The following is a 24408-nucleotide window of genomic DNA, read 5'->3' as shown; positions in this document are numbered from 1 at the left end:
CCGCAGCCAGGCCTCTGACCCGCTCCTAGCACCGAGCAGGCGGTGCTGCACGAGGCCGGGTTACTGCCCTGGCCTGGAGAAGGGACCCGTGGTCAGGGCCACCTTCTGCGCAGGTGACCTCAGACAGCACAGCAGCCTCTGGGGACAGGGCTTTTCTCCCTCTTCGGCCACTGCTTTCTGTGTGACCTTAGGCCGTTACGTGCCTCAGTTCCCTCTTCTGTAGTGACGCTTCCTTGTGAAGTACTTTGAGCCAGCTGCTGCAAGGATCAATGTAAGAGCCAGCAGGCATTTATCCTTTGCATCAGCCGTCTGGAAAGCCCCTGGAGCTTGTGACTGGGGACATCAGGAAGATAAGATGGCTAATGCTGCTGCTTGGATTCTTGCCCAGCTTGCTGGGAGGGAAGGAGGTGTGTTCCCAAGCCCCTGGAGCCATATGGTGTAGATGCCAGTGCAGGGTAGTGGATGGGGTCTCTTCTGGAGTGTCCCACCTGGTGTGATGGATGCGGTCGGGGTGTCAAGTACAAACTTTGAAATGGCAACGTCCATATCTGGTATCATATCATAGCTGGTAGAGCTCCCTGGTGGCCTGGACTCTGGTGGGGCAGAGGGGATAACCCCGTCTCTGGTTATCTCATGCATGGCCACTTGGAAAGCTGTAGTTCAGAGAAAAGAAGAGTCTGCTGCAGACTTGCAGTGTGACTCCAGTTTGGGCATCAGGGACCTCCTGCTCTCCAGAGAGTGAGCATCACCTGCTGTCGGAGCAGGCTTGTGCCCTGGCACATAAATTGTCAGGCTGGTGCAATGTCCTGATGATAGTTCTCAGGCTCCTTGTCTGTCCTGCTCTGGGGGAACCTTTTGCCGAGAAAGGTTGGACCAGATGATCCTTAAGGTCTCTTTCAACCTGCTATTCCATGATTTTCCCTGCCAGCTGCAGGGGCACAGCCTCTGGGGTGTGCCAGGAACCCCCTGCTCCCTGTGCCTTGCACACAAAGAGGCCGTGCGGATGGTGGGTGGAGGGAGTGCTTTTGCTGCTTATGGGCTGCAGGGAGGGAAAATAGAAGTGCTGAGAGCTACTGTTCTGCTAAACTTTGATCTCCTGGTCCCTGGAAGTTGGGAGTGTGTGGGGATACTCTGGGTTGTTCGGTGATGCTGAGCCAGTTTCAAGCCATTTGTGGTGTGGGGAGACCCGTGGTGTCAGTGTCTGAGGGCAGCAGTCTGTTCCCAGTCTCCTGCTCATGAGGTTACTTGAGAGCCTGTCTGAAGGCTGTGGGGAGGAAAAAGTGTGTCGCTCCCGTGTCCCGCTCCCCGGGGAGGAGAGCGCCTAGCTTGTTCCGGCTGGTGTTAAGTCAAGTTCCTCTGCTGGGAGGAAATCTCCTCCAGGTGGATGAAAGGTTTTGAGACTGTCACCCAGCTTGGGGAAGGAAAGGAAGGGAAGGGAGACACACGCATCCAGGAATTTGCTTTTGTTACAGGAAAGGGGTTGGGAAATGTCCCTTACCCTTTGGAGAACAGATGTGGAGCCCCTTGTCCAAGCTACAGCTGATCCCTTGCAAGGCTGTAAGGAAGCACATGTGGGAATCAAGGCAGTGGGATTTCTGAGGACGTCCTCAAAATGGTTGTGTTCTTCCTCTGCTCTTGAATGTCTCCCACCACTTGACAGTGCTTCCTCTGAGACAGGGCTTGGATGGCTGCGTCTTCCCGTGTCCTCTGCTCCCCTTCTGCTGCTGCCTGGCCCGTGGGACACCGCTGTGGTTTGTGCTCTGTAAGCAGAGCTGTGGGGAGCTCTCCCACGGCGTGTGGGAGGTCTGGTCAGACCCTCTGACTCATGCACACCAAAACACCTCTGCCTGGGCTTTCTCTGGAGCCTCGTCCTGCCGTGACGAGTCACGGATCATCCCGTGGGCAGCATCCCCCTCCAGTGATGCCTGCAACACCGGCGCGGTGGCTCCTGCAGAAGAGGAGGGCGGCTGAGAGGCAGGGGCTGGTGGCGGGCGAGCAGTTCACCCGCAGTCTGGCAGCATGGAGAAGCTGCCAGGGAGCCCGTTTATCTCCACCATACTGTCATACAGAGCAGTCCATAACCCAGGGTGACTCGGGGCTGCAGGGGTGCCCCCTTCCTTGATGCCTGGTTGAGAGCTGCTCTTGACCTCCGCAGCCATGGGAATTATCAGTAAAGGAGCTGTGTCACCAGCACGGAGGGGGCTGTCATGTCTCCCACCAGCTGCACAGATGGGTGTGGGTCCAGGGCTGCCTGCCACAGCCTGGAGGTTGATCTGTGGCTTGACAGGGAGTGAAGGTGGCACAGCAGCCCCTCTTCGGTCGCCTGAGGTTTTCACACTGTGGTGAGGATTGCTGCTGTCGTGTCCTTGCTCGTTTTCTGTCCTCGGGGTCCTGTGGTTGCCTAAACAGGAGGAAGTTTTTGCTGTAGGTCTTTCTTAGTGGGCTGTAGCGGAGGCTGTGGACCCTGCTCTGCCTTCGGTAGGGTGGAAAGAGGCAATGGTGCCCTGCACAGCATCATGTGCGTGACGAGGCTTTATTGATGGACTGGCCTTGTGGTGACGGTTGGGCTGTCACAGGGCTGGGAGAGCAGGACGCCTTCCCCGCTCCCTGCTTTGGTGGGGATAACTGATTTCACAGATTGGGAATCGGAGATCTCCAGGAGTTTGCTGTTTCAACTGTCTGACTCTGCACAAATGTTCAAATACACACGTGTGCTCTCATGCACAACTGCACATTCGGGGGAGAGAGGGAAAACCCCAAACTTTATTAAAAGCAAGTAGTGCAAAGCGGCCCTGATGCCAGGCTGGGAAATAAGCCCATCACAGTCGGGGGGGGGAATGGATAGTCACTTGCCGAAACATCTGCTCTCCTGCTCTGGGGAGGTGTGTTAGCGCCAGCTCTGTCCTGTTCTCTGTGGGTCGCTGTGGCTCCTGGCTCCAAAAGGCAACAAGCAGGTGGGCTCAGAACTGGCCCAGGTGGGCACGTCGTGGCCTCGCAGCTGCTGCAGTGTTTCCCCTCTCTGCTTTGCTGTGCCATTGCCATGCTCCTCTGATGTTTCCTCTGCTGCTGCTGCCAGCTTTTGTACCTGCTGTTCCTGTGGGTTTGCTGTCAAAGTCCTCTTGCAGCAGGTTGTCCCTAAACCTTTTCCTTTGGCTGGGCGGGCTGGGCAGCCTCTGCCCGGGGGCCTGGCGGGAGGCAGGGCAGCTCTCCGCTGCCGAGGCTCTTGCTGCAAAGCAAAGGTGCAGTGCGTCTCCGGCTGCAGTGGAGGCGGGGAGAGAGCCTTCCTCTGTTCTCTCTGTGAAACCGATGGCAACTCTTCTTTCACATCCATTCCTGTGCACGCTGCCGGATGTGCACTAAGATCCCTTATCAAGTGAAAGGCGAGCAGCGCTTTATCATGTTTTTATGAAAAGCATTAGCTTTTGAGGGCATGAGAGTATTCAGGGACAGGTCTGGGGAAGTAGTGTGCTGGCAGAGATGGTCTTAACCTTATTTCAGGCTGCAGTGGCACAGGAGGAGGTGTTCTAGCCTCAGATGTGAGATGCAAAATGGAAGCAGTTGTTCCAAGCTGCTGAGTGAAAATTATCTATTTGTCTAGAAGCCTTTTTTTTTTTCCACTACTGCCTGGTGACTGCGAAGCAGGTTGCGAGCTCTGAGATGAGAGGGAAGGAGGTGGAAGGGGAACTTGCCTTACTCAGAAACCTGACATCTGAATACGGTGCTTTCCTGCCTTGTTCTTGGAGCGTGGCCCAGCACAGGTACCGTCACAACCAGGTTGATGATCTGGGTTGCAGTGGGAGTGAATTTATGTGTTTGTGACAAATGTAGGATTATCTCTTTCACAGAAAGGCTTTGCAGGTGCCTTGGGCTCCACCGCTGCCGCCTGCCTCTTGCAGCTGAACCAGCGTCGTTACCTGATGTTAAACCTGCTCTCAAAACTTCTGTGATGCTGGCGGAAGGATGGAGAGGGCACGGCGATGCCTGTTACAGACGTGCTTGTGCAGCTCCTGTTCTGCATCTGCAGGCGCTGCTCGGCTTTCGCGAGTCAGTCGCCCTTCGGCTGCATCCCCACGGTGCTGCAGGCCCGGCAGTCGCTTGGATCACGTCTGGATCTGTCCTTGTTCAGCCGCCCTTTCCATATCATGTGCCAGGGCAGTAAAAGGCTGGCTGAGTTGTCAAGGTGTTGTTCTTTTTTCCCCACAGCTGAAGTAAAAATTTGTTAGAAAGGATTGGTGTCCCATGGCAGAGGTTGAAATATGGAATAGGGCTGCCCACCCTGAAGGTGCTTTGGGCTCTGGCTCTGTAGTCTGTGCTCAGTAGCTGTTTGAGCAGTAGCTCTCCTTGGGTTTCTCCATTTCCCAGGGCACAAACGTGACTCAGTGATTTCGGATACAGACAATCCTTTGGATACCGGCTTGCAGACGGAGACTATTTTCTAAGGAGTTACCAGGCATGAAAGCAAACCTCAGGTTTTGCAGTAGGTGAGTGTTAGGGACTTGACCTGTCCCAGTGTCTCAGTCAGACCTAACTGGGTTGCTCTGCTCTGAGGCTTCTCAGAGTTGATGTTGGCTCTACAGCTGAGTCTTGGGCTTCATGCTCTGAGCATGAGTGGAGTAAATAGCAGTATTGGGTCTTGACTGTAGAAACAAAACCTTTGCAGGCTCTTTCCCAAGATGAACATGCTTGTGACAGTGAAATTAGTGCAAGAACTGGGCAGGATGGGACTGGTTGGAAAAGAAGCAGATTCTGGTCTTACGTCAACCTTGGTAAATGTGCGAAGGGGAGAGCAGGAGAAGGGGAAGGCACGGGACTGGTAAACAGGTTTTTGCTGGCCAACTGCTGTGGACTTTTGGAAGGCAGCTGGTTCCTTTGCAGCTCTGCCTTGTAACAGCGGCATGGATTTAATTAGTATCCGGTGTCTAACTGGAGCTTGCTGCGTTGTGGGTGTATTGTCTGGTTTAAATAGAAAACCCACTGGCAGAGCTGCAAAACCCGGAGCATGCGAGGGGCTTGATGGCTGAGACCACTCGTTCAAGTAAGTGACTCGGTGTATGAAATGCCTTATTGAATCCAGCTCTTGTGGTGCCGAGCGGGGGCTTGAAAGGCATCATCAGCATCTTGGCTGGGGTTTCTGTGTGTGTCCTGGGGAAACTGCTGGAGCATATGGGCTGTGGGAAGGGATGAAGAACCGGGAGCTGGACTCTGACTACTGTCCTTTTAAGGTCTCCCAGCCAGAGACTTGGCTTTGTCTGTAACGAACTTCCTTTCTTCCAGTACTACTAACTCGGCATTAGTAAAACCGAAACCACTTCAACATCCTAATTGTCTGTCTTTGTGCTGAACTGTTAAGATGCGATAGATTATGCGAAATTACAGGTAATTTACTTCATGCAGGGACAGAAAGCAAGCCCATATCTTTTCTGTTGTTGTTCAGAACCAGGTTTACCGCTCTGGTTACCCATCTGTTACCTATGGTGTCCCTCTTACGGCAATAGCGAAGCAAGTTGCAGTTTCTCAGAAATTGCTCCATCTGTGAGTGGGAACACCAAAGTGACACCAGTACGAGCAGCGGGGGGCTGGAGCTGTAGTTGGGTCATTTGCTGGCCTCGCCATCTTCCAGCTGTGTACCAGATCCTCTTCTGGCCCCGCAGCCACGAGGACGGCTGTTGCTGGTCTTGGAGAAGGGATACTGGAGTAGAGAGCGGGTAGAAGGTTCCAGTAACAGCCCAGAGGCATGACGGCAGGGGTGGGTGGGAGGGTGGACAGGTACCTCTTGCTGCCCAACTCCCTCCTCCAACCAGGAGTTTTGCATTCCCAGCACCCCACAGTGGTTTGGCATCGCTGCTGTTTCCGCGCCCTGTGGATCTGACACGGGGACCGCGGGAACGGCTCCTGGGCCAGATCTGGCTCGAGAACTGGGAGGTGGCTGCCCTGGGGCTTAGTTGGGCACAATCACATGTCACTCAAGGGGTAAATCAAGGCATATAGTACAGATGCCTTTTGTGGGGTCTGTACAGTCAACCAAAAAGCTGTTTCCCTTCAAGTCTCTCTAATAAAGCTTCAGTGTGTTTTCTGGTAGATTTTATGAATTCTGTAGCTGGAAGTTTAAATTTATGGCTGATGAGCCCAAAAAGGTGAATAGACTCTCTTAAGCGCTTGGTTCTTGGATGGATTTGTCTGACTTGTGCTGTGTTTGATCTTTTCCAGCCTAGTTTTCAGATCTTGTCTTATTTTAGCATGTGTATATTTACTATTATTATTTTTCCTAGAGAAGTATTTTTAGCTTTTTGCTCGGTTCCTGTGCTGCTGCTGAAATTTCCATCGTGGTATTTCCGGCTCCTTGGTAAAGAGTAGTTAATATTTTCCATCCAGGTGTAACTGTTTTGGACGGGGATCCAACGAAAAGAGTGGAATTCTGCATTCAGCTGGGAGCAAACTGCATAGCAGCTCGCAGCAGTGGAGAGATGCTTCATGAAGTTTTCTTTGTGGCTGCTTTTACTGAGAGATTTAGGAGTTGCCCTAGAAGAGCTGTTGACTCTGCAAGCTTGTTTGTGTTCAAAAACGTTGAGGATCTGGGTTGTTCTGAATTTGGACTGTCCAAAGCACATTGATTTCCATTTCTGCTTATGCAAGCAGGGAGCAAACATGCATCAAAACGGTCCCACTCCTGTTGGTTAAAGAGGGGCCTGTTTCTTCATTAGATATTTTTGGGTGCAAAATAATTACTGCTGAAGTGATGCCAGAAAGCTGACTCTTCGTAAACCTGACGCTATACACACGCATCCTTGCCTGCCTGCCCCCCACTGCAGGAGTTTTCCTCGTCCACGCTGATCTGTGGTTGAGATTTCAGGGTGAAGTCGTCTGGCTGCTGGTCTGGGGATGTTCTCCAGCGTGTGACCTGTATGGCTCTTCCATGCTCCTCTCGAAAAGGAGGGATTGTTTTAGAATACCAACAGCATAGGGAATTCACACCTTCAGATGAGTTCCTACCAGCTCTTCGGAGTGTTGTCTTCTGGGCTCCATTGGAAACTGAAAACACTACTACTGGTTGTTTCCCCCTTTTTTACTACTTATTTGATTTTATTCTGTTTAGAGAACAGATTTCAGTTCTGTTCTCACTCTTCTGGGACTGTTGCGATGTCGGCGTAGGATCAGGGGACACTGTGCGCACTCCAGGTTTGTGAGCACATACAGCTCCGTGAGCAGCAGCAGGCTGGGATGGTTGGACTGTGTAGCATGAACTGCACCGTTAGTGGTGCTGGAGTTTGAGGAACAGCTGAGATTTTGCTTTTAAAGCAGGCTGGTATCCTCTAAAGACCTCAGTGAAATCACGCGTGAGTTACTGGTTTTGTGTTGTGAGAACTTGGTGTAGCTGGGTGTTGGTGAGGCCTCTGAGCTGTGAAGTGGAACTCCCCTTCAGTAGAAGCAGTTCTTTGCTGCAATGTTACCTCTGCTCAGAGGTAAATAAAGTAAATAACTTTGAAGAGATTTGGAGCTTGATTTGTTGTAGGTTAAGAGCTGACCAGAGTGCACAGTGTCTAAAAAATCTCCTGGGGAAGGGAATAGCCAGTAACAAGAGAACACTTCTAATTTAGAGAAAAGCTTAATAGTCATGAGAGCTGGAAGAGGAAGCCAGAAAGAAAAATCCATCTTCTTCACAGCACAGCTCAACTCTGGGGGAAAAAACAAATGCTTTATTATTATGATTTTTATGATTTTTTTTTTTTTTTTTTAAATCTTGGTGTTTTTGTGGCTTGGATTTTTTTTGGACACGGCCGAGAGCCACGGATGGATACTGGGGTGAAACACTGAAGTGTTTGGGCTGGCTGATGGGCTGTGCTGGGAGCCCTACAGTTATGCACGGTGAACACTTTAATCTCTAACAGAGGCTCAGCGTGTTCCTGCTTCATTTGCTAGAAGTCATTTTTATTCGTTCTGTGTTAACTATATAGCTGGAGGTGATGGTGCGCCTGATTATTCACTCTGCTAGTGGGGTCGTTTGGTGTTGGTTTTTTTTTTTAATTATGGTGCTAAGAACAGTGTTAGCTGTGTCTGACCCCTTGGGTGCCCAGGGAGGGCGAGAGCCCGGCCACGGGGCGCAGCGAGCAGCAGAGGCAGGAGGGCCCGGGTGAGGCTGAAGGTGCTGGGAGCCCCCTGCGCCCACTGCTCGGGGGGCTGAGTGAGCTGAAGTGTGCGGGTGGAGTCTTCTCCTCACAGACACACCATGTTTTCAGTAAAGAGCTGGGAAGCCAGGAAGGGAGGGGAGATTTGGAACAAGGATGCTCGGATCATGTTGGATTAAAAGCTTTGCTACCACAGTTTAGGGTTTTTGTGGGTTTGTGTGGTTTTTGTTTGTGTGTGGTGTTTTTTTTTCCCCTGAACACTAGAAGAAATTCTGGTAGAAATATTAGCCTTGGCTTTATTTTTTCTTTTCAAGAAACAACCTGGATGGAAAAAAACATGTTTTGGACAAACTGCCCTTACAAAGTTCCTAATTGTAAACATTGTGGGGCTAAAAGTGAAACCACGCTGCAGTGTCTCTGCTGGAGGAGGAGACCAGCCACAACTGTTCCCATGTCGAAGGGGGAACTGCGCTTCAAACGCTCCTGGTACAGTGACCATGGTGATGGGACTGCGTCTGCTGTGGAATCGATGACTCAGTCTGATAGCACTGTACAGACGCGAACCGGTGTCCGTGTTTGTGCAGTGAGGGATGCAGCGGCTTGTGAGGAAGCAGTCAGGGAGGTGGGCTGTAGGGCTTCAGCTGAGGGCTGCTCTTTGGGACGAGCAGGCTGGCGGGCTTGACGTGAGAATCCAAAAAAGTAAATCTGTGACCGTTGGATATTCCCCACCAGTGGGCCGATAACCTCGTGTGTGGGCAGCAGGAGTGCAGGTACGGTGGGTGGATTTCACGGGATGGTGTTGCTGTTCGGTGGGGGAGTTTCTCCAGTCATTTACTGGCTTCTTGTCTTTTCCCTGAAGGATGCCTTGGAGGAGGCAGGGGGAAGGTTGCTGAGCTCTCAGCACTGTTCAAAAGCTGAGAAAGAGCCAAGCATCTCCCTGGGGACCTCAAATGGTCAAGGCAGATGCAGGGGAGTTGTTATCCCAGTGTAACGTCCAGGATGTGAAGGGCCGGGAAGTCAGTACATGCCCAGAGCACCAGGGAGGCGATGGCAGAGCTGAGAGTTCTCAAATCCCAGCCCTGAACTTGAACTGTGAGGCTCCCCCACCTCTCCGAACGCACTGCACGTTACGCCTGGGTTCCCCGGTGGCTCTGCATCAGCAGTTAAGTAACAAACTATTTAACAAGAGCTTCCTGTTGTGCTGACACCAACATGAACGCACAAAGGAGGAAACGGAGTAAACAGAGCTGTGCTGGCTCCCGCCTCGCTGTAAGCTGGGAAAAGCGTTGGAGATTGCGAGGAGGCCTGGACACCATCTCTGCTTAACCTGACCCTGCTGGGGTCAGGGGATGATGTTCTTGTGGCTGCGATCAGTAGAAACTGTGCAGGCGTTGTGCATTGCTGGGAAAGCGGCTGCTTTCAGGGCTTCCTGATTTTTAAAGGATTCCCTGGGACAGATGAAAGCCCCTTCACCCCTGCCCTGCTTCTCCAGCTCCTCCACAGGGGCTGTCACCTGCGAGATGCAGCTGGTTCTCCATCCTGATGGGCTTTGCACAACTCTGCTGTGCCGTGGCAGGTGAGATGCTTACATCCAGCACCCCGTTCTCTGGCAGGTGCCTTGAGATCCTCAGTCCAAGCACTCAATCTCTTTTCTTGAGGGACTGGGAGGAAATTGGGCCAGAAGCAGCCAATCTGCCTTTGCCATAGGGAATATTCTGCTGCCCTGGTAGGTTTGCTTGGGTCTCCTATAATCAGAGCTGTAGCTGGTGGAGGTGCAAGGCGGAGCAAGCTCTGAGTGCTGCACAGTCCCACTGCCTCTCGAGCCACAGAGGAAACTTCCCTGGTTGGGGGTCAGGATGGGTTTTCTCCAAACAGCAAGGTTTCCCTCTTCCTCCTGGGGAAGCGGCTGATGCAGCTGGGGACAGCCCACCCCACAGACCTTGTCTGAACTTCTTTAGCATGTCTTCTGTGGGAAGGAGCTGATGGTGAGTTGCTGTGTCCAGCTCGGAGAAGAGGTGTGTGTTTGGGAGCAGAGGAAGCTCAGGAGATCCCTCGAGCCTGTTGCATTGCCTGAGCCTGGCAGCACAAGGCAGGGAGAGGAGCTTACGCTTCCAGCTTATGACTTGCCTGTTGCCCAAGCAAAAGGCCCTGTAAACTGTTCAAGCCTGGGAAGGCCTCTTCATTTAAAAAAAAAAAAAACACAAACAAAAAAAAAAACCACCAAACAAAAAACCAAAAACCCTTCCTAACAGTTGTCCAGCATAGATTTGTTAAGACTTGAGTCACAGAGAGCTCAGCAGCACGCTCCGGAGCATGATGCCACCTCTCTAAGGTAGCGGGAGCAGGCTTATTGCGGTGTCTGACGTGGGCCTCTCAAACTGGGCTTTGTCCCGTGTCACTGGGGGGGGTGTGTGTGTGCTCGGAGAAAAGGCAAGGAGAGCAGCCGGGGGAGCCCTGGTACTGCTGCAGGGCTGGGAGTGGGTCATCCCCCAGCTTTACAGCTCTGTGTCCCTTGTGGAAGAGAGGAGTTTTGAGTCTGTGAAGCTAAATTGGTGCTGAAGGTGTGTGAAAATGCTCCCACCTCAGTGTAAAGGTGGTCTTCTTCCACGTTGCTTATATTTGTTCTTAACAGTGGGTCAAGCTGGCTCTTTACACATGTGTATGCACTTGCTGTCACTCCAGTACCGGTTGTCTGGTTGTACTGGTCACATTGGCTGTCCCGCAAGAGATGTTAGCATTGGACTTGGACAAATGTAGTCTGAACATGAAACTTCCAGAATATGAGAAGTAGTTTTATTATTTTTACATCTTGGAAAATCCACTGGATTTCCCTTTTGTGGTAGCTGCATGGACAGGTTTTTCCTTGAAGCTTTCAGCTGTTGAAAGAGCAGAAATGAGGAGCTTCAGCCCAGAGGGAGGATCTCAGCCAGCCCTGCAGAGCACGGGACACCGCGCACCCAATGGGGCAGGTTTCTGCTGCACTGGAACACTCTAGAAGGTTTTTCCTTTTCTCTTGGTCCAGAGCAAATTTGGTGGGAGAAGGTGACTTCATGGCCTGTTCCTGTCCTTTGGAGACGCTGGAACAGCCTTTGTCCACAAGCTCCTGTCTTGTTCCCCCAACCTGTATTGGCCTCGGCTCCCCACTGCCACAGGCACGGGGCAACGGTGGCCCTGTGGAGGATGCAGGTGTGGGCCCAAACCTCCAGCTCAGGAGGATCTTTCGTACAGCTACAGCTCACAGCGTTAGGTTGCAATGAGTTGAGGTTTTTTGCCCCCCTTCAGTATGTGTTTCTCATTCTGTGGCTGCTCATGCCCCAGATGAGTTGCTCCCCTCCTGCTTGACCCAGAGGGCCCCTAGTTAGAGCCGTGCATGAGTACCAAGAGCTGTCCTGCTTGTCTTGGGTCTTTGGAAGCCTCATGTAGAATGTGGGGTGGGTGGAGAGGGCCGCAGCCACGCTGTGGTGGTGCCTGGAGGCTGCTCTCCATGCACTCAGGTAGCACTCGTGTGTCTGCAGACCGCCCAAAAGCTGAAGCCTCTGGCAGCCCGTTGCCTTTTGGCTCGCTGAGCTCTTTGGGGGTGCCTGCCTAGAGATGCCTTGGTTCTCCTGCGGGAGGAGGGAGCTGCCCAGAGTCCCTCCAGCACCTCCTGTCCCACCTCCAGCTTGAGTGGACCCATTACAGGGGTCTCCCGTGGGAAGCCTGGCGAGGCTTTTCATGACCCATCATTTTGGGAAACCTCTGTGTCATGGCACAGCTTTTCCCCGTTTTGTCATGAGCGGGGTTGGCTGCTGGCGCTGAAGACTGGAATACGTTTTTAACTTCAGACCTTTGTAGACATCATCTGGGACCGTCTGCAGCTTGCTTTAAAGATGTTGGATCTTGCTTTGTTTTAAGACTTTTGATCTCCTTGTAAGCAAAGACTTCATCTGTCTTTTAAACTTTTAAAATTTATAGGGTTTTGGTTTCAGCTGTTTAAGGCCACCGGTTGCTTTTTGGTCTGGATTTTTGTATTGGGAGCCAGCTGATGGGTCGTCCTTTGGGACGTCAGGGTATTTGTGATTATTTTTAGCTTTTAATTGGCAGTGATCTGTACTTGGAGCTGCGTAGCGTCGAGGGCTCTTCTTTTTTGTGCTCTCAAGAAGCTTTCCTTTATCTTTCATCTGGATGCAGCTGTGTTTCTCTTTTGCTCGCGAAGTGCAGAGTACATGGGGGAAAATCCAGCTCCCAGTAACCATGCCAAAGGCTTGTGGACATCGCGGCTCGCTGCAGTCAAGCCTCCGCGGCCGGTAGCAGCATCGCACCCGTCCAGCAGTGCCGGCTGGTCCGGGACACCTGGACTCTGTTCCAAAAAACACCACGAACCTGCTCCCTGACCTTCACCCATCACCTCCCTGCTCTGGGCTGCTATTTTTTTTCCTCTTCTTCCCCTCTTTTGTCTTGCCCCGTTTAATTGTAACCTCTTTCGGGCAGGAACAGTGTGTGTGTATAAAGGGCCTAGAACAATGTGCCCCAGATGGTATTGTACAAGTCCTTTCTCAGCAGCCACAAGGTTTCACTATACAGGAAAGAAATTTTTAAAAATACAACTTTTCAGCATTTTATACTTGCAAATGTGGCCAGGAACTTCCCGACCCTTGGTATTTCAGTCTAAGTCACAGGTCTCGGAGACAAAGGCTTGCACTAGAATCACAGCTTTTTCTTTTTTTTTTTTTTAAAAAAAAAAACCAAACAAAAACCACCAAAAAAACCCCCACAAGAACCCCCTACCCCAATCCCTTTTTCTCACCCTCATGACTGCAGGGAAAAGCTTGTAAATGTGACTAGAGCAGACCTGGCGTGCTCAAAACCAGATGGCAAATAAAAAGAACCCATTATTTCAACAAAAACAACATGAACCCCTTCTTTGGGTTTCATATGATTGTTTGAGTGTGTTTTTGCCCCCTTTATGGTACTTTCAGTGCCTTTGTGGTTCTGTTTTGGGGAGGTGCTGAAGTCACTTGCACTTGTCTGCAGTTTATTTCACTTTCAGGTTCCCTGGCTTGGAGCACTTGCATTGCAAACACTGCAGGGCAGTGCTTATTTGTTTTAAGACCACTGCTTGCTTTGGAATTTCTTCTACCAAATTTCAGGCCAATTTATTTTTTTTCTTATTTGTCCCCCTCCCTCCCCTTCCCACCAAAGAGAAAGAAGTTTTCTTAGTCTCATCTTGCATCAGAATTGATACCAGGCCAACAAAACCAGCGTAGAAGATGCTTTTCTGAGGCTGCTTGCCTCGATGTGACCTTCTGGATGAGGATTCTGGTTCAAAATGCAACAATGTGCTGTCAATTTTATCAGAGGCATCTTCCCCATGGTGCTGCTACCCTGGGGTGGCAGGACAGGGCAGGTCTGGGTCTCTGTTGCCCATCCAGAGGCTGCTGTGTTTTAACAAACACAGGTTTTGCAGGGCTGTTCGCTCCAGAGCAGTGGGAGTCCTGGGATTTTACCAAAGGTTTCTGTTTCTAATTGGGTTGTTCTCAGTTTTAAAGGCCAGACATCTCTTTATGGCACAGAGTGGAAAACCTGACCAGTCACTGACACCGCACAGAGAGGTGGGTCCTGCTTTTGTACCGAGGTACAGAGCTGTTACCTCTCTTTGGCTCTCTTCGGATGCGAAAATAGATTCCTCCCAGCCCTCAGCTCCCCGTGGCTCATCCACGGGGGACGCTGGTGGGCAGAGTTTGGAGCAGCATCCCCTGCCCTGGCCTGACTCACACGGATGCGGTTCAGTGACTTCCTGCTGCTCTGACCGCCTGGCTTTGGGAAAGAGGGAATTGCAGTGCAGCAGCCGGCTGGCACGCAGCCCCAGCGCGGGGGTCGGTGCCGTGGCCTCGCTGGTCATTGCCCTGGCCCAGCTGCCTGAAATCAGGGTTTAGAGCTGGGCTTTTCTGGGGGGGGGCTGCTCCCAAGGCCAGGGCTTGCTGCACAGACGGGGCTGGAGAGTTGTGCTACGCTGCTGTGTGTCTGGGCTGGGGGAAGACAGCACAGTCTCCCGGTGTTCGCAGGAAACAGTATTTATTTTTTCCCTTCTGTTAGGGCTCTGTCTCACTCCATTGTCTGAAATTCCCTTGCAGAGACAGGCCCATAACTCTTTAAAAAAAATAATCCCAAACGCGGGGGCTGGAGCTCCCTCAGCTCTGGCTGGCGGCCGCCTGACTCTGTGCAAACAGTCTGGGCCTGAAATCCCCCGGGACTGAACATAAAGGTCTGATTCAAAACGAAAATGGGGTATGAAGCAGCATGGCCTGTGCATCACCATCTGCCTCCCCTTCCCCACTGGGTGGCTGGAGCTGCGTCCGGGGAAGGTGCCTCCCGAAATGCCTGGGGAGAACCGTGCCGCTCTGGGAGCTGGGGGGTCACAGGGGAATGGCTCCCCGGTGTCCTTGTGAGAGGCCGGCGGAGGTGGGAGAGGCATGAGATGGGTGGGAGGGCACGGCCATGCGCTGAACCCGGAGCGGAAATTATTGGGGGAGCAAAGAATGAGCAGGATATCACGTGTCAGCCGTGTGCGCCCGGGGCTGGGGGAGAACAAAGCGCAGGGAAGCCCTGCTCCGCTGCCGCTCCCACCCCGCTTCCTGCTGGCACGGGACGGAGACCGCTGGCTGCCGGGGGAAGGGAGCGTCAGGGCAGGAGCCGGCCTGCAGCTGCCCACCTTTGGGGAAACTGGAAGGCTCTCTGTGCCTCAGTTTCCCTCGGCTGAGATGGACTGGGTGCAACAAATGGTCCCCAGGTGTTGGCCTGCTGGGGGTGGCCTTGGAGGGCCAAGCTGTGCTGGGGCTGCTGAGCTCTGGGGATGCTCTGGAGGTGTTGGCTTGGAGGATGGAGCCTGTGGGGGAAGGAGGGGAACTCCCATCCCCCATGAAAACCTTGTTCCCCAGTACTTAATGAACAGGCGGGTCTCACAGATGGGTGTCATGCACCCATAACAGCCCCAAGGAGCTGGGTCAGCACCCTGCACCTTCGGTGCCTGCAGCTCCGGTCCCTCCTGGAGAGCAGCGGCATTTTGCCAGGGTGCTGCGGACGGAGCGTGGTGGGCCCTGGCGAGGATTCGGTGTCAGGCGAGGACTGGGAGCGGGGCAGCCCCAGGGAGCAGCTCCCCTGCCCACAGACCCTTACATGGCCAGTCCTTCCCCCGTGCTGAGCATGGACTTGGGTGTTTTTCCTCCCTCTGTTGCTCTTAGACCCTCCCCCATTTCCCCCCATGCACCCTTTAGCACAAGAAGCCTTTTTTTGTTATTAATAGCTATTGAGAGCCAATAAAAAGTTTTACGGGGTTTGGCCAAGCGTCAGGGCTTGCAGTGTGCTCATTTCCTGGAGTCTGAGTGCTGGAGGGGCGTGGGTTTGCTTGTTTAACCCGCAGGTAATGAGGCCGTGGCAGCAAGGACTCTTGGTGGGTGTCACAGGAGCAGAGGAGTGGAGGAAGGTGGTGAGAGGGGGAGCGGGGCCGGGGGGCCGGGCAGGAAGGGATGGAGGCTGCCTCCCAGTTCGGCTCACTCGAAACACAGCAAGGGCCGAGCTGGGAGCAAAACCAGAGATGATGAATGCTGGGGGGAAAGCGGGGTGTGCGTGCATGTGTCGGTCTGTGTCTCTCACGTGGCTTCCCAGCGTGCACCGGGCTCCTGCTCAACCTTCTGCACTTTCCAGCCCCTGTTTAGTGTCCCAGCTGTCCTGTTCCTGGCACGCTCTGGCCGCCTTCTCCACGGGCGTCCCTGTGAGGAGGGACCGAGCCCGACCTCCCCCCAGGCAGCTCTGGTGGGAGTCCTGGATGGAGGGAGAGCGTGGCTCCCTCTTGGGAGCCTGGTTCCCAGAGCATGGAGTTGGTCTGTGCTACTTGTCATTGCACCCCTCCGGAAGGGAGCGAGGGGCTGATTTGGCCTTGATGGTGGGCTGTACCCGTGTGGACAGTCAACTGCACGGAGGGGGCTCGTGCAGGGCCAGTGTCACAGAACCATAGAGTAGTTTGGGTTGGGAGGAACCTTTAAAGGTCACCTAGTCCAACCCCCTGCAGTGAGCAGGGCTGTGGACATTTGAAGGAGCTCCCCGGCTTGAGGGGCTGAGCTGAGTCCTTGCCTGTTTGTGGGGGCCAAGGGGAACCCTGAATTAACCCACTGCCAGCACAGGGCTTCCTGCCAGCCTCACTGGGAAGTGCTGGGAGCTGCGCACATGAGGCAGGCAAGGTGCTGCACAACCACTGAGCAAACCGGCATCCACGGCCATCAGTTACTCTCATCAAGTGTCACAGCGGCTTTTGCCCAGGCTGCAGCCAGCAGCCCTGTTCGCCACCGTGCCTCGCTCCAAACTTTGTAATTAAAATCAAGGTTTGTTTGTGAGAGCCGAGGAAGGTGCGGCAATCAGGAGCTCACCGTGGAGGCAAGCGGGGTTTTAGTAAGTCCTGGGTTCCTCTTTGCTAGTGTCTGTTTTACCCCAGCCTGGCAGGCTGTCGTGGGAGCCCTGAGCGTGGTCATCCTACACACACGCACAGCTGCTTAGAAACCGTGTCCTCTCCCACGCGTCCTGGCGCAGGATTGTTGGCACAAAGGTCCCGGCCCCGCCACAGCGGAGGCTGGTGCTCCGGGGAAGCGCTCTGACTCAGCCAGCCACAGCCTCTGGACCCGCAGGGACCCTCCCGACAAGCAACTGTCTGGGCAGAATATCCTCTTTTCACTTCATAGGAAATTGCAGGCCTGGCGTGGTTTGTCCCGTAACGCAGTGGTTTACGTGTGTCCTTCGCTCTTGGGGTTTCTCGGGTCTGACCCGCGGCAGCCTGGCCCCAAGCACCTCGGCTGGTGCCTCCGAAGGTCTCCCTGCTGCCAGCAGCTCTTCCCCGTGGGGACGTTGTTCTCCCCATGTGACTCTTTGCTGGCTCCAACCTGGAGATGCTCCTCAAGTGTTTCACCTCCTGCTGTGGCCAGGCTTTTATTTATTTATGCCAGCATCTTAGCCATGGGGCACGTTGCGACAGTCCTGATAGCCCAGCTCCTCCCGCTGCGACACCCTTCATTGTGGTGGGAGTTACCTGTAATGCAGGGAAGGTGTTGGAGGGGCTCTGCAGAGCTGGGAGCAGGAACCTGGAGCCCACAACCCCCTGTTGTCCTCTGCTTCCTCATTTCCTCGTGCTAATTTTCTCCCTCTCCTCTCCACAGCTGGGAGACCAAGGAGCCACGCTGGGAAGACCCTCTCCGCAGGATGTTCTCTCCACCAAAGAACTCCCTCTAACAGGCGATGATGACAATCCCGGCAGGACCTTGGAAAGCACTAACATTTCAGTAGCCCAGCACCCGTGGGTGGCCGCTTATCCCTTCTTCTCCACGCCCCGCCCTCCCATCGCTCACCGTGATGGTGTATTAACCAAGAAGAGCCCTGCTTCTTTTCTCCTCACCCCTCAACTTTCGGCAGCTCTGGGATTTGTATGGCAGCAGCGTAACCGTGGAGAGGCCAGGGTATCACAAACTTATGGATTTTGATAAGAGAGGAGGGAAAGGGGAGCTGGAGGAAGGTAAAAGGATGTCCAAGACAGGTGGAGGAAGGAGCAGTCATGGAAGCCGGAGTGCTGGAACCAACTCGGGAGTCTTAATGGTGGGTCCCAACTTCCGGGTCGGCAAGAAGATTGGATGCGGCAATTTCGGGGAGCTCCGTCTAGGTGAGAAGGGTCGTCTTCTGTCCTCGCTGTAACTGCTTGTGCAGGGATTGCCCTGGCATCCACCTCCCGCAGCAGGAGGAGCTGGCACATGCCTCTGGCCATCAGCACCAAGGGTGTTGGCCGGCCGCACGCTGTTGAAGCATTGCGCGTTGCAGGTAGCCCTTGCTCCCTTCACAGTTCCTTCTTCCTCAGTCCCTTCACGCTGTGCTTGATCCTTCAAAGCCCATCATAGCCCAAAGGACTGATTTCAGAGGTGTTTCCCATCTCCTCCCCATACCTATCGCTGTTTGGCTTTATCAGGGAGAGCATTACAGTTCAGTCCTGTCTGTTGGAAGTGGTGGTAGCCCACTCAGGCCTGGGTGTCCCCCCCGTCCAGGAACACTTTGTGAGTAACGTTTCACGAGATGCCACTGTGTGCTCACCCCATCTCACCCCACTTGCACGCAGGGTGCTGCCCTCCCGCTGCGCCACGTGCCTCAGGAGCAGATGGAGAGTGGGGGCCTGTGGGGTTTTGTCTCTGCTGGGGCAAAAATCTGGGGAAGAGAGTCTGTATTTCATCCCAGGTCAATTCTCCAGTTGTTGAAACTGGTTGTTTCAGAGACTCTCCTATAACTTTGTGCAGGTGAGAGAGAAAAGGCTGAATAAAACCCAAGCACCTTCTATGGTCACTCCATTTTGAACCAAGTTTATCAGGAAGCAGTTCAAGCAAACTCTTGTTTCGAGGGTGGGTAGGTTGCTCCTCTTCCAAGGACTCGACATGCCCCAGGAGGCTTTCAGCAAGCTGTTAACTCTTCGGTTGACATCAGGCAGCTGGGAGAGGCCTGGCAGTGCCAGGCACTGCTGTGCCAGCAGCTCAGTCTAGATGTCTCCAGGAATGCGCCTTGGACGTGTTGATGGAGTCTCTGCCAGGCGGAGTGTTGGCCTTGGCTGCCAGTGCTTTGGGAAAGGGCTTGTGCCCTCCTAGGAAGAGGGAAGAGAGCCGGTCCCCGGAGCAGGCTGGGAGCCTGTGACAGCTGTAGGCCTTGTTGCTCCGTGATATTTTAAGCAGCGCCTTTTCAAACCAAGCTCTGAGCTAAACCTGCATTAAGTGTGGTCGTCTCGGCAGGCTGTTTGCGTGCAAAAGGAGCAGGAGGTGGGAGGCTGTCAGGAGGCGCCGCCGGCAGCCCCGGCTCAGGCACCCGCACGGAGGGTGGGGTGAGTTTACCCACCTCGCTGTGCCGCCTCTGTCTGTGGGGAGTTAATGTCAGCTCTGCCCAGCGTGACAGACTGGCTGGTGCCAGGCTAAACCGTCCTGTTCCTGAACTCCCTGATGGAATCGCCACTTAATTGCAGAGCTTGGGAAAATGCTCTGTTTAAAATCCGGCCAAGCGGCTCCTGCGTTCAGCAGCAGAGGGTCTGTCTCTCCTGGTGTCATGAAGAGCTCAGATCCTCTCTCCAGACCCAGGTATTGTGGAAGGAGAGATATTATGGGATTTTGTCACACCAGCTGCTCCTTTCACTACCCAGGTGGGTCTGGTCACCCCCTGGGGATGTGGTGCCTCCCTGCAGGGCTGGCTGGGAGGGCTCTGAGCTGGGCAGGGTCTACCTGTGTCTTTCCACCTCCTTTTCCCTGCTTGCCAGTGAACGTCCCACCGTGGGTACATGTTTCTGGGTGAGCTATCTTTCCAGATCCTGCCCTAGGCAGGAGTCTGAAACAAGTGGGGCCATGGCTGTTGCTTTGTCTGGTGTGCTCAGTGCTGAGGGTTGGCGTGACCCCTGCCTTGGCTTTCCCCTCGCTTTTTGGGGACAGCACCGAGGTGGACATGAGTCTCCTGTGGATCTGAGGAGCATCTGTGAAACTGGCAGTCTGGGTTGCTCAGAGCAGAGCAGCTGCAGGGATGTGGGAGCAGTTGGGCTCAGTTTGCTCGTGGCTGAAGGGACAAACAGCTCTGGGGCTCTGCAGTGGTTGATTCTCACTGCGAAAGTTTGTCCTTGCCCCCAGCAAGAGAAGCTTCTAATCCCTTCACATGGTTTTCCTGCTGTGTCACACCCTGTAGTGTCCGGCCATAACATGGTAAAGGCCTGAGCACAAGATCTCATCACAGCAGTGGAAGCCACAGCTATGTGGCTTGTTTCCCAAAATCGCATCTCTCTTCCTTAGGTGTGCCTCCGAGCTGTGTCAGGGCTCAGGAATGCTTTCAGGACTTCACAGAAAGTAGGGATTCCTCCAGCTGCAGATGAATGGCAGGGGACCAGAGGGATCCTGCTGTGAAGTGGTGGCATGAGCAGGGATGCTCCCCAGCTGTTGCAGGACACTCAGTTTTCCCCTGGGAATGGAGTGTTCAGTCCTCAAGGCAGGCTGATTGCAGAGGCCAGAGTGTAGCTCAGTGTTTAAAAGCTCCCAAATCTTCTTCCCTTTCATTAAAAAAAAAAAAAAAAAAAGCCATGAGGTCTTGCAAAAACATGCTAGGAGGTGACTCCTCCAGCTCCCAGCTGTGGGGGATGGAGGAAGATGAAGTTGCCTTCCAGAAACAGGTAACACTTTGCCCGATTTCACCACCATGCCGAGAGGCAGGTGCTGATCTGTCCTCCTGGGTGCCTCGGCTCAGCTGTCCCAGATCGAGACAAGTGTCCTCCCAGGTTTGGAGGTGTCCAAAATCAAAAGTGATTTGTTTAAAAATAACATTTAAAAAAAATTGGCTTAAGGCAATTGTGGGAAGCCAGAAGGGGAATGACTTGTGCAGGAGTTCCTGGCTGCCAGAGCCATGCTTGGATCCCGCCCCTCCGTGTTCATGCTGGCCTTGGCATCCTGGGCGATACACAGACGTAGTGCCAGTCCCCATCCCAGTCCGGTGGTGCTGCTGCCCAGTTCCTTGCTGTAGGAGCACGACTGGAGAGAGCTGGGCTGGAAGCTGGAGCGGGGCGGCTGCCCCAGCCCTCTGGCGCATGGGGTTTGGGGAGAGCCGTGTGGGGATAGCGAGGGGCAGGTTTAGGTCATGCAGGGGGTGGGTCCTGTTACCTCCTGGGCACCCTGTCGTGGTGCTTCACCCTGGGCTGGGCAGGGCAGCATTTCCTGGCCAGCACGTTCAAAGTGCGTGTTTCTCCCCCTGCCAGCCTGCAGCTATGGGCGAGCGCCAGCCCAGCTCCTCCTGGGCCTTTCCAAAGGCAGCCCTGGGCAGCACCCGCTGCCCGCAGCCCCCCGAGCTCCCCCCTGCCCATCTGCTGCCTGCAGCCAGCCCGCCTCCTTGCCAGGGCTGGATGCTGCCCTCTGAAACACAAGGCAGGAAGAAGCTGGTGGCAGCGGGGGTGACTGGAGCGTGGCTGGTGGCTTGTGTGCCCTGGCACTGGGCTACGGCTGAGCGGCGGGAGCCTGCAGCCGGCTGCCTCTGCCAACTCCCCGTGCCCCCGGGAGCGAGGCCAGCACGTACGGCTCACAGAGAGGGTTTGTTGGAGCAGGCCCCTCTTAGCAGCTCCTCGGTGGTGCTTTGGGGTGGGCTGGGATAGGGGGAGAGGAGGAAAACCCAGAGATGAACCAGAAATGTCAAAAATGAGCCCAAAGCACCTGGGTGGTATGCAAACTCCCTTCCCTGAGCATTGCCTGGTGCTGGGCTGCCTCGGAGCTGGGCTTCAGAGCCAGGAGCTGCTCTTTGTCCTGCCGTGCTGCCTAGGGAGGGGGCTCCCCCACAGCCCCCTCTCCAGTCTGGCCTAAGGCCAGTGCTCTGGTGGGGCTGTGCCACAGAGCTGCCCCGGGGCAGCCTCAGCTGGGGTGCAGGGAGGGACGGGGACCCCGCGGAGGCTGCTGCTTCTCTTCTTCCTGCAATAAACTTCTGCAAATGTGGTTTTTGCAGCTTTCCCTCTCCTCCAGCCTGGTGCATTCATTTCTAACAGCAGCTTGGAAACACAGCAGCTGTTTTTCTTTGAAGTTAAAAGCTGGAAATTAACTTATTTTTAAAAAGTAAACCCAGCATTTTGGAGGGAAGAAAAGGAGGGGCAACAGGTCCTCGTGCAGCGTATGAGCCAGCAGCAGGTCACTACTACAGCTGGGCTGGGGCCATGTCCCAGCTGAATGGTCACGTGCGAGTGCTGGGACATTCCCAAGCTCTCTTGAGCTGTGGCTGTCACCCCTGGCCTGCAGCCTCCCGCGTGCTCACCAGGGGTTATTTCTTGGGGGCCACAAAAGGTACCTTCAGACAACGCGGGCTGGGGTCAGCACATGGTACGTGACACCCTTCTGTCTTCAGCTCTGCAGAGACCTCCGTACACACGCACGTATGGCGAAGGGCTCAGCCACCTCTAAAAGCCTCTAAAAACCTCTGCCTGGTTGGGGCCGCAGACCCCCCATGCGCCGGAGGCGGCTTTGGAGCAGGCTGTGGGAGAGGAGAGCCCACGCGCTGCCTGCTGACTGCTCCTCCTGCCTCCCTCCCTCATGGCTCACGCTTGTTTTTCCTCTTGATCTTTCAGAGTCGCCTCTAGAGGAAGGTCAAACTCTAAAATAACTTTTTATTTTTTTCCCCCCTCCCCTGGTATTAAAACCTAACGCTCCAAGGAGCTGTCATTGCTTGGACTGATGCAGCGTGTGTCGCTGGGGCTGCGGCGTTTGCCGTGCTGGGCTGGTGCCCGCTGCCTTCGCACAGAGCTGCCTTCTCCCACGCTCCTCCACTGCATCACCCGGGCACTGGAGAAGCCAAATGGCCAGTCCCAGGCCCAGCTGGGTGCTCCTGCCATAGTGCAGAGGCTCCCGGCGGGGCCATCCCCACACCGTGCCACGGCCGAGGGGCAGCGCCAGGGGCTGGCACAGGGGAAGCCGCTTGGATGGGGACCCGGCTGGGAGCCCGGCGCAGAGCCCGGCTCCTCCTCGGGCCGCCGTGATGTGCAGGAGCAGGTGCCGGACCCCACTGCTGCCAAATCCGCCTCGGGAGCGGGGCGACTTGGGGGGTAGCGCAGGGGCAAGAGAAAGCCGTGTCTGGCTTTTCAATGCCACACGGACCCCAGGTCTGGTGCCGCCTCCGATGGGCAGCTCTGGCTCGGCTCTGGTCGGACGTGCCGCGTCTTGCAGGTGCTGGCAGCACAGAGCAGGGCAAAGACCTCTCTGCAAATGTAAATACTTGCTTTCTGCTGCTCATCTTGCCACTTTTTTTTTTTTTTTCTTTCAAAAGCACCTTTTATTCTATGGATCCTGCAGCGCTGCCTGCTTGTGTCCTCCCCCGGGGCGGCCTGCGGACTCCAACACATTTTAGGTGTTAAAGTTACCGTCCTTCGGGAGCGCCTGGCGGCGTGGGGGCGGCCCTGGAAGCTGCTCCAGGAGCTGGAGCCAGGAGTTCCCCGGTGTGGGCCAGGCCCTGCCAGGGAAGGACCCCACAGCCCTCCCTCCTTGCTCTTTCGCTTTTTCTTTCCTTTTTTTTTTTATTGGGGAAGAGGATGGTGGTAGTTTGACAGCAGCAATGGCCTGTCCTCTCTTTGCTCCCCCATCTTTTCTATCAGCTTTGTCCAAGCCCTCCAAGTGTTACAGGAAGGGATGAACCATGAGGGTATCAAATGATTTGGACTCATTTCTTAGGCTGGGAGAGGACTGCCAGCTCCCAGAGCATTTTTGTGGGTAGTTTTTTGTGCCAGCAAGCCCCAAAGGGGGCCAGCACGTTGGGGACAGGACAGATGCCACGTACCAGGGACCGGGTGGACCTCTCCAAGCACAGCCCTGCTGGGGATGCTCCTGCCTCCTCCCCTTCTCCCTGCTGTGCCGGGCCGGTTATGCAGTGCCCCTCTGGCAGGATGGCAGGTATCTTGCTGTGGGTTTTTTTTCCCTCATCAGACTCAGCCTAACCTCAGGGAATATCCAGCTCTGAGTTTTCTGGTTGCATGTTACTGCTCTGAAGGCAGCAGTGATTTTTTTGGACTGAACTGTACAGCCCCGAGACCGGAGCCCACCTTAAGCGGGGAGCACATGGGGACCCTGTGCTGTTGTCACAGGTAGGGCCATGCCTGCCTGGCTGGGCTCTGCCTGCCCCTGCATCTCAGCCAATGCACAGGGCTGTTTTGGTCTCCCTTGTGATTGTTTGCAAAACACAGAGGTCCTGGTGCGTGGAAGATAAGCTGCCTGCACGCGCTCCTCCTCCCTGCCAGCTTGCTGCCTTCTCTCCCTGTTAAGTTGTTGGGAGGTGACTGCTCAGGCAGGGGCAAGGGAGCTGCACTAGGCTCCATCAAGATTTCAGTTCTTCCCTGCCCCAATCAAGTTCCCAATGAACTGAGGGTTTCCTTGAGCTCTCTGGAGCCATGCACAGGTCTGGGGGATGTCCCACCTCCTCCCCAGGAAATGTCAGTCTGTGATGGGCCAGAAACCCAGGGTCTGGCATATGCTGTGTTAGCCAGACTGTTCCCCTTCCCAAATCACCTACTTCCTAATCACTGTGAAGGGATTTGGTTTTGCAGAGGCAGGAAACAAAGTGGCTTGGCAGAAGTCCCCTGGGAGGGGAGAGGGTCAGCGAGGCAGCAAGACTGAGCCCCTCCTTGGCTGCAGAGCCTGTCCCTGGGAGCAGCCACTCCATTAATATCTCCCATTCATCCCTCTTCCCGTAATCCTGCTGCCGACTCTGGCACTCAGCAGCTGGCTCTGATGTCACCCGGCAAGGA

At 54.5% G+C, this 24408-nt stretch overlaps 1 protein-coding gene across 3 annotated transcripts in view; it reads left to right on the top strand.

Moving 5' to 3' along the window:
- CSNK1G2 (casein kinase 1 gamma 2) overlaps positions 1 to 24408 on the top strand; it is a 45887-nt gene that overhangs the window by 12069 nt on the left and 9410 nt on the right. For all 3 annotated transcript variants that reach the window (XM_074809015.1, XM_074809013.1, XM_074809014.1), the window contains exon 2: positions 17306 to 17802. In XM_074809015.1, the coding sequence (XP_074665116.1) occupies positions 17616 to 17802 (187 nt within the window). In that variant the 5' untranslated portion in view covers positions 17306 to 17615. The remainder of the gene's footprint in view (positions 1 to 17305; positions 17803 to 24408) is intronic.

The sequence above is a fragment of the Strix aluco genome, chromosome 29, assembly GCF_031877795.1.
Source record: "Strix aluco isolate bStrAlu1 chromosome 29, bStrAlu1.hap1, whole genome shotgun sequence".
In the NCBI taxonomy this organism is placed as follows: domain Eukaryota; kingdom Metazoa; phylum Chordata; class Aves; order Strigiformes; family Strigidae; genus Strix; species Strix aluco.
The sequence above is the reverse complement of the archived record's forward strand: the minus strand, read 5'-3'. Positions and strand labels throughout refer to the sequence as shown.